At 35.0% G+C, this 13,262-nt stretch overlaps 1 protein-coding gene across 2 annotated transcripts; it reads left to right on the plus strand.

Moving 5' to 3' along the window:
- The first annotated feature begins 354 nt into the window (after positions 1–354).
- Positions 355–11,621, plus strand: LOC123542199 (AN1-type zinc finger protein 6-like). Of its 2 annotated transcripts, none has more exons than XM_045327906.2 (5): positions 355–504; positions 2,739–3,037; positions 4,856–5,008; positions 6,647–6,751; positions 7,440–11,621. In XM_045327906.2, exons 2-5 carry the CDS (start codon positions 2,797–2,799, stop codon positions 7,586–7,588), a joined length of 648 nt encoding a protein of 215 aa, XP_045183841.1. In that variant the 5' UTR covers positions 355–504; positions 2,739–2,796; the 3' UTR covers positions 7,589–11,621. The 2 variants fall into 2 exon arrangements, with proteins under 2 accessions (XP_045183841.1, XP_053386872.1); XM_053530897.1 differs by having other exon boundaries at positions 2,739–2,986.
- The last annotated feature ends 1,641 nt before the right edge of the window (positions 11,622–13,262 follow it).

Raw genomic sequence — 13,262 nt, forward strand, 5'->3', positions numbered from 1 at the left:
AAAAACAAACAACAACAACATCTCGAGCCGATAAGTCACGTGGGATTCCTTTACTCAGCAGAGGAGTTTCGTTTCTATATATAGCATTCCACAAAAGGAATGAGTGTGCTGATGAGCTAATCGAATACACTAGAGAGCAAAGTGAGTAAACAATAATACACAAACAGATTTTTATTGTAAGTTGTTTTACAAGATATGTTCCTAACATCTCAAACAGGTAAGTGTAACAGTCACGACGTTTTGTAAAAATCTTTTGTAAATAGGATTATGTTTTCTTGGGGGTATGATATTCACAAATGTTACAATTGTTATGTTTTCTAGTGTAATTATATGACGACATAGACAAGCCTCTTTCTGACTATTCATAAAACCAATCATCTTCAGGATATGATCCCACGTGACGCAAATAATACCAGGGTAGCAAATAGAGGTTACACGTAAAACGTTCCTAACTGCGAAATTTGTAAGAAATCGGGGAAAATTATAGTTTATTTGATCTTTTAGGTATGTATATTAGTTGCAGAGTATTTTTGCTTTTCCGTTACCTTAATAATATGTAGGAAAAACGGTTATTAAGGAAGAAAATCGATTTTAATCAGTGTCGTGAGACAACAAAAATTGGTCGTCGCCATCTTGGCTTTATTCTGTAACAGGACAACACCTTTGTATTTAAGTAAACAGGCGTGATTTCTGTCCGTTAGAAGCTTCCAGTTGAAAAGAATATTGCCCATGTGAATCTTAACTTACACGATATATCAACTTGTTTTCAGGTACAACGATTTTTTGACCGTCGAACAAAGAGCCTTTGTTATCTCTCGACTTGTGCTCAGCTGTTCGGACTTGTGACAAAGTGGTTGTCGATTATTTTGATACTTGCTGAATGGCTAATGAACCTTTCTTTTTCAGACACATAATCATAATACTGGTGCATGAAGGGCCATTTATGTTTTGGAATTCCCAAATGGTTTAAATTGTCAGTTCAAAGACCAAGTGCTGGATTTTTAGCAACTGCTGATAAGAAAATACTGCATTTAGAATTAACTGTAAAAACCATGAATGATTAGTTTATATTTGATATTTATTTGTTATTGTTGACAGATTTTCAGGAAACATATAGCTAATTGAAAAGGCTTTAATTTCATATATAATGTTCATTAAATTCAAGAAATGTGATTTTTTTTAATTAAATCTGATTTATTGGTGCAATAAACACCATAATCAGTATTCGTGATCAATGATGTGGTTCCAGAAGGGTCATTGCATTGATCAAAGAGCTATAAAAATGAATAGATCGGCAACTTGAAAGGCATATAGAGCAAATCTCGCCAACATCCCGTGACAACTAAATGAGATCTCGTTTACCGGAAGTGAAGCATTCCCCATGCGCTATTTTGTATGCGAAAGCAATTATTCATCGGCAAATAAATTATCACCGTATGACCACACTTTTTTTGATGGTAAGAAACGTGTACTTTGTGTCTTAAGACTATTTCACATTAAACTAATGTTGTTTTAGAAGCTAACATGTATTTTAAATGTAGTTTTATAGGTACCAATTGTAACTCTATGCTCGCCGATGTTTGTTTTTTCTAAGATAACGCCGATTCACGCTCTGACACGAGATCACGCGAGATTACAGCCAGTTGCCATTCTGTGTATTTTATACTTCTTTGCATTGATATGCAAATGAGAGATATTGCTTAATTTTGAATATTTATGAATATAATAATAAGCGATAACTTAGCGATAAAGTTTTTAGTGAATCAATTAAAAATGCAAGGCCCATCTAACATGTCTAAAAAAAGTAAATTAGATATTCTCTCAGTCATGATCATTGAGAGAATCTCACTTTATCCAGGAGAAATCTCTGGCCTGGTGGATAAGAAAGATCGGGTTCAAAACTTGTCAAATGAATGCCAAAATTCACACACATATGTGTGTGTATTATTCATAACACGATAAAACCTTATGCTTTTGTAAATAGAAGACGGACAGGGTTCAACTGTTTTCCAAGGCTACCAAAGGACTGATAACTTTTTGACACTGTGTCCTGATTTGAGGGTGTTATCCAAGTAAAAATCAAATTTCAGGGCATTCCATGTAATTATATTTATTAAATAGGTTACATAGTCATTAATGTCAACATATCGACGGTGTCGATCGAAAATCCCGAATAACGAAAATGCCTATTTTTTTTTTTGCAGAATTGTGTTCAGCATTTTCCTGTGCACATTCTCCCCAAATCTGGGGTCAATTAGCCAATGGGAAAGGGGTGAACCATGAATAAATATAATACCGAATAATGAGAAGGATAGAAAATGCCAAATGAATTCGCTGATTGGAAGAAAGCCGAATAGTGAATTTCAACATTTTCTAAAGTTACAAGGGTCTTTTCAATGGTCAAGCATGTAGCACATCCAAATACAAATCAGCATTGCAAGTAAGAGTGTTCTGTGTTGTTAACTTTTTTTTTCAGAAATTGATCTGAAAAAAATCATTATTCGGTATTTTATGTTTGATTTGGAAAAGGTAGGAAACACTAAAAAAATAGTTTTTTGCCTCTTCTGAAAACCACCTTTTTTTGGAAATTTCGATCGACACTGTCGATATGCTTGTTAACCTAGTTCTGCTGAGAAGAGAAGCAGTTAATATAAATGCAGGTTGAGTAATTACAGGTTTCCAATTTAACTGTTTTCATAGAATTAATGATCATCTATATTTTCTCTTCCACTTTACAGACTTGAAGTAGCGAAAAAAAACTACAAGAAAACAGAATTTTGTGATATCTTTTTGATTATGGAACAAAACGATCCAAATCTCCCACCAACCACATTCTGTCGATCTGGTTGCGGTTTTTACGGAAGTGAATCTTTTGAAGGCCTGTGCTCCAAGTGTTACAAAGATCAGATTAAGCGAAAGAACCATAGCTCCTCTCCCGTTAGTTCAGCGGGGCGTGTCAGCCCCGCATCCTCGGGAACTCTGCAAGGTGAGAAGGATATCAACTGTGTGAGCCAAGCACTGGCTAAAACTAATATAGGTAAATCTGCATGTGTGTACACTCCCATCCCATCTCTCTCCGCATCTGTCTATCGATCTGTCTGTCTGCTTCAGTAAGTACTGCTCTTCTTTCTGCTCACTGTTCTTAATTTGCTTTTCTGCTTGCTATATACAGCTATTTTCAATGGTGCTCTGTGTATGCTTGTTAAAACTGACCTCTGAGTTTGTGTTATTCTTGCTTTTTGTCACATTTGCATGATATTATCTCTTGTTGTTGATAGTTTCTGTACTTACTGTGATAAATGCAAGGAAAAAGTATGAAAAGAAAAGCCTTGCAGACAGCAGGGTCGAAGTTCTAGAACATTCTGGGTTGGTGTTGAAAGCATATAGCTAATGAGAAAGGAAATCTGTTGTTTTGCCGCTGACATTTGACCAAAGACATCTAATTAGACCTGCATTTGTTATGCCTTTGTAAGGTATACTGGTATCGTGAAGAACTCTGAGGATAGCCAGTAACTTAACAAGCCATTTAAACTGGTAAGAAGGTTTATGGGTCATGACGTGGTAATGATAAAGCTATAGATAATTAACCACAATATACTTTGGAAAATAATGTTCAGAACTGAAGCAGTAGTCAAAAATTGGTTCATAAAACCTATCTGGTAATTTGATGTACCATGCATTTAGACACCTACAAAAAATTTACACAAAATTGGATGATATTACTGGTATGATGGTATCAGGATTTATCTTACCCTCCTGAGATTTTAATTTCAGTCAGTTGTAACGTTTGGTTAAGTATGAAATAATAATTTTGGAGCTAAAGATAATGAAAAAAGGGAGTACACTGCAGTAAATATGTATGTATGTATGTACAGTCATGTAACAGTGTCTAAATTTAAGTTGACAGGTCTAGTATCTTTTCTAGGGCTGGGACGATTTCAAAATTTTGAAACCGGTTATTAAAATCATTTGTATGAAATCGAACTGAACCGGTTAATCGGCCGCCATATTTAAAATGCTGTTTTCTTTCCTGACGACTGTATTGAGGTACTTCAGCAGCTGAATACATTAGGAACTTACGGACTTTATTGTTTGCAAGCAGTGTGATAATTAATAAGTCGTATTTGGTGTAATTTATTTTACACATAATTGTCACAACAGGCAAATCTGAGACTATTGACTGTCCAATGTGTTTTAGCGGAAATATACTGCGGGTCTATGTGCTAATCAAAGGAATGTATAAAGTATGATTGAGATTCATGATGTTTATTGAGTCTATGAGAGCGATTAGTGGTTTTGCAAAATTAAAACCGGTTTCACCTAGTAATCGAATCGGATCCGATTAACCAAGTAATCGTCCCAGTCCTAATCTTTTCTAAAGATTTTGGGAATGTCACTAGTTCATGTAAAATTTGGAAAATGTGTGTTGTTAATGAAGGACTTTCAGGGAAAATGGCATTATAAAACACTTTGGGGAAGGGGGTCGGTACCTGTTTGAAGAGGTAATTTCCTTATTCAGATGTTACATATCAGAAGGAATTGGTTCAGTAATGGTTAAATTGAACGTATTGCTTGTGTATTTAATGTCTAGGTTTTTACATACTTAAATTTTGGGGAAACATGATAAAGATGTTTTGGTCAAAATTAGGGAAAGAAAAACACTTCAGTGATCCCTGGTTGAATGAAATTTGATGCACCCACTGGTTTGTAGACATTAATAGTAGGAAAATTCCACTGGAATAGGTAATGGAGTGTAGTTTAAAACCAGTGAATTCATTTAGATGTTAAACTGTTTGGACACTCTGTGAAATATGTTTGCAAAAAATTTTGTTTAAAAAAACAAACTTTATTACAGGGTCTGTCCAGGAGACGGGATCTGATAGCTCCTCCTCCTCCTCCACATCAATCACTGTGACTAGCACCACCCCATCTGTCGAGACGGCCACACCCACTATACAAGTTCCAAATGTAGACAAAGACAGCAAGGACAAAGAGGAAGGAGCTGTTGGTATGTTCCATATATTTCATTATTGATATCACTATCTTCTGCAAATTTGATTCACTTTTGATATTTTCAGACAGTTTTTCATGTCAGTTTTGTCTAACTGGTAGAGGACTAGTTAATCCATTTTAAGAAATTGATTACATTTTATTCCTGAAACGTGCGTCTCAAATTTGAAGGGGATAGTTTCAGCAGTGACCACATTTCATAGATCACAAATCTGCTCATGCCTAACTATATAAGATCTGGTTAACCATTACTGGTTACTTCAAGCTACAAAACACTCATTGGTATTGTTTTCATTTTGAATCTGATAATTTGTACCACAAACTTTCGTGACAATAAAACCCGTCTAAATAGATTCATATGAGACAGTTTCTTTTCTTCTGCAAGTATGTCGAATAATTGTTGACATAGCAGGACACTGATAACAATGTAATAGAAGTGTCTTCATGATTAATGAATAGTTTGTCAATAAAATGAAACTTTTTAAGATTGAGACGGATAGTTTTGTGTGCCCCATTGGTCTAAAATAAGAAAATGGGTTGCCCAAACCACAAGAAGTGTTCACGGGCACTTCAGTTGTCTCGTTCAGAGTGAACTTTGTATTCATGATCTGATAGTATAAATCCAGGCTTTACATGTGTTTTGATAAACTTGTAGTGGTAAAAAGTGATTTACAGCTGTGACCAATTGCACGAAGCCTTTGTGTACTATTCTGGGAACTGATATGTACAGCGTCTGTGTGAGCATCTTTTTAAAAGAAGTAAACATGGACTGGTATTTGAAGTGTCAACTTACTAATCAGATATCAGCATTTTCAAGTACCTTACATTTCCTGTTTTGTAAAAACAGTTTCAGTTTCAATTGTAAATACAAGAGGGTTTTTGTAAACAATATGTCAAGTTCTGTTTACATAATACTTTCAGTGTAGCAAGGTCACAAAGTAAAAGATAGCATACAAATGGTAACATGATGTACAGGTGTTTCAGAAATCGAGATGTAATAAGAATAGACCTGGGTTTCAGGGTTCTCTCTGGAATTAACAATTTACTAGACTGGTCCAGACATCAAGTTCATAACTTCAGCGAATTGAGACCAGGGTCCTCTTAAGGGTAGAAGTAAAAACACCTTTGTTTCAAGGTTACTTTACCCTTAGAGAAAATGTATTAAAAACTGTACATAGCAATAAAGTATAAATATGATTTGGTGAATGACCCTAAGGATTTACATTTATACATGTGAAAATTATGGATGAAGTACCTTTTCATGCCCCCGAAGGGAGGAATATTACTATTTATTAGTTTTCAACTGTCCGTTCGTTCGTTAGTCGCAACGTTAACTTTTTGCATGAAGGCACTTTACTCACAAACCACTGCACCCAGGACCTTCAAACTTCACATGCTGATAGTACTTATTGAGTACACGACCCCTATTGACTTTGGGGTCACCAGGTCAAAGGTCAAGGCGCTGCGGGGGCATTTGTCACCATTAGTGACAGCTCAAGATTGTTAGTTCTGTAAAATTGCTAAAAAGTTCTGTTTTGCACTAATGGTAACATTACATTTTAATGTTAATGAAATTTAAAGTGGTATTTCATTATAAATGATAAATCAATTTAACTTGTGATAATCACTGTTGTAGGTGGAGCTGAAGCGAGCGATGCAGCAGGCACATCTCCCGATACTTCCAAAGACAAGAAAAAGAAAAACAGATGCCATACTTGCAAGAAGAAGGTTGGACTCACAGGTAATCACTCAAAAAATAAGAGCTGCGCCATGAGAAAACCAACATAGTGCGTTTGCGACCAGCATAGATCCGGACCAGCCTGGTCAGGATGCATGCTTTGCGCTTTCAAAGCCTATTGCAATTAGAGAAACCATTAGAGAACAGCATGGATCCTGACCAGACTGCGTGGATGCACAGGCTGGTCTGGATCCATGCTGATCGCAAAGGCGCTATGTTGGTTTTCTCATGATGCGGCACATAGATACCTGAGGGTAACTGAAGTATATAGATCAGCCACTTTCTAGGAAATTTCAAGGTTTATAGATAAATTGGGGATAATACTTACACTTTTGATAAGTGGTTGTTCTTTAAGCCTGGCATGTCTGAAGGACCACCGCATTGTAGCTCAACTATATAGAATATATGGAGAACTACATTTGGACCTCATTGTCATGTCCATGGCAGCGTTCACAGCTTGGTTAAAGTTTTATAAGTGGATTTCTCTTGTTCAGCTTTATCATCAATAGCACAGGGTATTAATCACTCTGGTGATAGCTCAAGTTCCCACAGATAACACCTAATTTCACTATCCAGCATCAGAATATTCGTGTGTGTCTTCTCCACAGGCAGCGTTAGATTATGCATCAATTACATTCAACTGATTGACAAATATAAACAGATTTAAAAATAATGTTTTTTGATTTTGCAGGATTTCAGTGCCGATGTGGCGGAATGTACTGCAGTTTACATCGTTATTCCGACAAGCATGAATGCACTTTTAATTACAAGGAGATGGCCCAAGAGCAGATTCGAAAAAATAACCCTGTGATCGTTGGCGAGAAGATTCAGAAAATTTAAACTCGAAGACTGTGTCGTTGTTATGAAATAATTGCTATAAGTTTTTTTTTTCGTTTGACAAGTATATTCAAATATATATTATATCTATAATTAAGCAAATTTGATGATAATGTTTTCGATTTTTTGATTTAACGTTTTACTTTCCTTTCCGTGTTTTTAGTGTACTAGAATACAGCAGTAAAGTATGAATGACTTTTGCATTTGTTTACTTCTATGTAGTGCAAGTGAAGCTTCCAGAAATAGTATAGCTGAAAAATTTATGAATGTTAAAAATTGCCTAACTGTAATGGAGTAAGTGTTTGCGCCTAACTGTGAGAGAAAGTATGGAATAGTTTGTAAATGCACTTTTATGGTCAGTATTTGGTGAAACTTTTAAGGTGTATTTTATGTCATAAAATCAAGTTTCTTTCTCAATGTATAACACTATATACTGCAGCACTTTTATCAGTTATTTGATATTAATTGCTGTAATATTACTTTTGTCATAAATGTACCGTATATACTCTCCTATAAGATGAGGATTTGCACCTTAGTTTGTTACCTAGTCTAATAAGTAAGTCAGTGTCCTTGAGTCATTGATTTTTGTAGAATTTATAAAAAAATCTGCAAAATACTGTAGGTTTTAGAACCAATTAAAGGAACTCTTCCTGTAGACGGGTGAATACGGAATTAAAAAGAAGACTGGTCAGGAATATGACATGTAGTGAAGGCAGTCTGGTATTGGCTATATATAGCGACACAACTTGTGCAATTGAAAGAACTGTGATAAAGGGAGATAACTTCTGTGCTTTGAAAAATAGCCTGTCATATTTCAGTTGAGTACTGTGAAGTCATTAATATTAGTCGGGGGACTGTTTCTATGGATTTCATGTTTGAAGTCAGTCCATGAAATTAAATCTTAGCAAGTAAAATCCCCATTTATTTATGTAGGGGTCTCTGTGACCAAGTCGTTAAAAGTCACCGACTTCAAATCAGCTGTTGAATTCTTTATGTGAGGAGGCCATCAGCTGGCTTACGGAAAGTTGGTGGTTCCACCTAGGTGCCCTCTCGTGATGAAATAGTGCACGGAAGGGTACCTGGGGTCTTCCTCCACTATCAAAGCTAGAAAGTTGATATATAACCTATAATTGTGTTGGTGCATCCCACAATTCATATCCCTATAAGATAGCTGTTTAGGCCAAAACCATGAAAGTTCATGTTCACAATTGATATCACAGTATATGTATAATGTTAATGGTAGTTTTACCAACAAGTGCTTTTACAAGTTAACATAGCTATTTCAGCACAGTTCAATTTTTATTCATAAAGTGTATATAATAACGGATCATTTCTTGCATGTGGTTACTGTTAATAAACTTTTAGAACAGATATTTTTGTGTGACAACATTTTTCCAGATTTAAAATGCATTACAGGAGGTTTAATATTCATTTAAGCCTCCATTACTAAGGGAAAGTGAGTTGGCAATTTTTTTCATAGCCAGTGCATAGACTTCTGCAAGACACTAAATAATGAAGATTGGCAGGTCAAAATTTACAGAAGGTCTTTGGAACTCAAAGAAATGTATGTGTATTATGTTGAAATTTCAATGAATCGACAGAATGACCCCCTAGGTCTTTTTAACTTTCTTCATAGAAAAATAATTGTACATATACTGCGATTTATTTCGAATTTCTACATACCAGCTTTCATTTTCCAATAAAATGAAATAGTTTCTGTGCTTTTTAAAAGAAATTAAAATGTTCACTTTCCTTAGTATTGGGTTTTTCTCTTAAAAGTTATCGATGTCTGAGTGTTTGCAAGTACCTATTTTAGCGCAGTAGTTACAGTGCAAAAAAATTAGCCAAAATTAGATATACAAGAGTATAATTTGTGATTTTACTGTGTTTGAAGCACAGATAGTAGTAATCTTCTTCATTGTCAGTTTTAACCCTTAGCCTGCTGGTGGCGATTGGTTTTGCCTTTGCGACCAGTGCAGACCAAGATCAGGCTGATCATGGTCTGCACTGTTCGCTATTCAGTTAGTAAATTTTCAGTGAACACCCCTTCGAATAATAAATGGTATTGCCCAAACTGAATGATGGAACAGTCCATTTTAGAAATTTAGCAGGCTAAGGGTTAATTAGGATCTAGAATGATGTATGGAATCAGTCTGTATATGAGCCGTGCCATGAGAAAACCAACATAGTGGCTTTGCGACCAGCATGGATCCAGACCAGCCTGCGCATCCGCGCAGTCTGGTCAGGATCAATGCTGTTCGCTAACAGTTTCTCTAATTGCAGTAGACTTTGAAAGCGAACAGCATGGATCCTGACCAGACTGCGCAGGCTGGTCTGGATCCATGCTGGTCGCAAAGCCACTATGTTGGTTTTCTCATGGCACGGCTCGTATATTTTCTTGAGTTTACTACTTTTGACAGATATTAGAGGGATTTAGGGGCAACTTCAGTTAGAAAAGGCTTTAGTTTTGTCAATGGGTAGGAGGTTGATTGCATAGATAATCTATATAAACATTGTTATGGTGAAGATTCAGTTTTTGAAACTCTACTTTTGGTATATTAATGTTATATTATGTAACTTTGTATTAACTTTTACAGGACTTCTTTATTACCTATAACAGAGATTTTTCCCTAAGTTTTGGGACAGTCAGTCCTTTGAATGTTCATTTTCACCTTTAACTAGTTTTAACACTTAGCTATCGTATGTCTTGACTAGTGGACTTAAATTTTTGTCAAACTAAGTAAAGTGCAAAAAAGGTGATTTAGATTAAGAAAAATATATGTTGGCTCATCTTGTTCCCTATACAAATAGGAATTCATTTAAAATTTAGACCAGTCTCTGGTTGCAGCTTTGCTATTGGTCAGTTTTAAACTTTGGATCAGAGTGAGCCAATCAGATGCTCGAGTTCTTTGACTGGTCTTCGATTCAATCAGTAACCGCAGACCATGGTTTGTGGATAAAACGCTCAAATTCTGTTCCTATCCTAGTGCTTGTTTTCATTTATGACTTGAAGTAACCAGAAATTTCAACAACAAAAAATATGGGAGTTTGGGATGTTAAGTAGGGAATATAAGATGTTCATTACTGTATCCTTAAGAGCTACTATGTGTACATGTATGTGTATAATTTTGAACAATATTTAAGGTGGTGTATACCAGTAAGATTTTATGAAATTTTATTGCTTAAAGTTGTAAAAACGTTTGTGTATACATAATTACTAAGTATATAACAGTTTAAGTTGGTCTGATTTTTGAAAAAAATCTATGAGGTATTATCGTCACATGATGGTTGGTGTAGATTAAAATTTTTGTTTAGGTTGACCTTTTCTCAAAAACTAAGACCTACAGCTTTGAAACTTTGCACACTTGTTCAGCATCATAAGTTTACTCTGTAGGCCAAGTACCGTAACTCTAACCTGCATTTTGTCAGAATTATGGCCCTTTTTGTATTCAGAAAACTGAACTATAACTCTTTCTTACATATTGTCCAGCACTTGCAGATGAGCAGTGACACCCGCAGGCGGTGCTTTTGTTAGAAAAGACTTTTTAGTCTCGGATGACTGATCATAGAGCTTAATGGTAGATGGATATTTCATAAAATGTTGTATGCCACCTTAAAACAAAAAAGGACACATGCGATTTTAACACTTTTCTATGGTCTGTAAATGTTAGAATGCTTGCATATTAGCAGGAGCTTCAGTATCACTTGTTAATATTACGTATTTTTGTTTCGGAAAATGAAAGGCATGCTATTGGAACAGATTTCCTATGTTTGTAGGTTGAAGTTGCTAATTAAAAGATATGCTGTGTATCGTTTTAAACCATCATCTTTTCATCAGCGACTTAAATCTAATATGATGGACATTGTACATTGAAGAAATTTGATTGCAGTTTTGTTTTCTGTTTTTGCTGTTACAAGTTTTCTTCTTTGTTAATAACGATATGAAATTCTCCTCGAGTGTCCATATTTTACCTCTGTATATAGACACCTCTCATGTCGTATTATATGTCATTGAAATACACATTATGTCAAAATATATGATTTGTTCTCTATTTTTAGTCGGAAAAACCCAAAGCCCAAATGTACTTTCGTTTCATGCAAAACTAAAAATAGCTTTTACTAATAAAAAGTTTATCCTAACTTTTAAGTGGAGACTTGGCATTTTAGTTGATTATTTGTCTTACTGGTACATGGGGCTTTAATAGGTTTGAGCAGGGCTGTATGTTTAGAAAAAACATTACCATATTTTGCAGAATTGGCAATTTACATGACAAAAAGTTGTCATTATGCCAATTATTAAAGGCAAATTCTGGGTTTCACCACTCCAGTCTTTACAGTGGTAAATGCCTAAAATGTTTCTGTTGATATTACAACATGTACTTGACTGGGAGGTTTTAGAGTGTAACTTGTCTATAGACAATCATTGAGGAGAGTCAAACAGTGGTCGTCATTTACAGGTTAAATCCCATTTTGAATGTTTCAGTTTGAAATGAAAGGAACGATCTTGGCAGCAGGATGGTCTTAAGCACAGGTTCAACTATACTTGTATATTGGTTTACATTTTACAAAGATGAAAATTTGACAATGTAAGGCTTTTACACAACTGCATGTACATACATTGTAGTGAACTCGCTTTCTCATGTAGGCAAATTTTGCAGAAGTAGTTAAAATTTCTTTTTCAAAAATTGAAGTACTTTGGCATGTTTGGGATCGGTCCATACAATGAGATGAGTAAATATCAGCTGATGTAGAAAATGAAAGTAAATTCACTTGTGATAATTTCCTTTCTCATGTATACCGGTAAATCGTATTTTATCTCAATTGCATTGCGGGGATGATGCACTAGGTTCATGATATCTGTTTCCCCTCTTTAAAAGGATATTACACCAGTTAGGATATAAAAATTTCAAATTTTTAAAGCTTGTGAATACTAACTCTTACCACGCTGGACATGATTGATTCTGCCTTTGCGACCAGTGTAGATCATGATCAGCCTACACATCCGTACAGTCTGATCGTGATCTGCACTGTTCGCTATTCAGTCTGTATCTTTTTGGTAAGCACCCCTTTTAATGGTACTGTCCATACTGAAAGATGGACAAGTTTATTATTGAAATTCAGGTTAAAATGCAAAACTGATCAATTGGTATTTATGAGTAGAATATAATGAACAGTTATTTTCCCTTCTCTTTTACATCACATTTATGTTAAATGATGAGCACTACTGAATTTTCTGCACTACACAAGATTTTTTTTAAAATGCCTCAAGTTGCTTGATCTTGCTTTTTTAAGGCTGTTTAGCTTAAACTTTGAGATAAAAGTCTAAATAAATTTTGATGCACAACCCTTTAAATTTGTTGACTTTAATTGATGTGCACTGTAAGCTAATTCATCATAGTTCATGTTGATTTTCTACAGGAAGATAACACTTGATGAGAGAATAAAGGTTTTATGTGTAGAATTAGAGCACAAGAATTAGTGTTAAATTGTCCAAAAGTAGTTTCAGTAACTTAATTGGGGATAATATCGGACTTTATGGGATTTTTTTTATTTCTTTTTATACATGTATATAGTTTAATTGATCTTTCCACCAAAGTTTGAGAATTAATGTTAAAGAATATTTTCTATAACCCGAAATACATGCAGCAAGGATAGATTAACAGTGATGTGAAGCAAT

The sequence above is a fragment of the Mercenaria mercenaria genome, chromosome 19, assembly GCF_021730395.1.
Source record: "Mercenaria mercenaria strain notata chromosome 19, MADL_Memer_1, whole genome shotgun sequence".
Classification (NCBI taxonomy): Eukaryota; Metazoa; Mollusca; class Bivalvia; order Venerida; family Veneridae; genus Mercenaria; species Mercenaria mercenaria.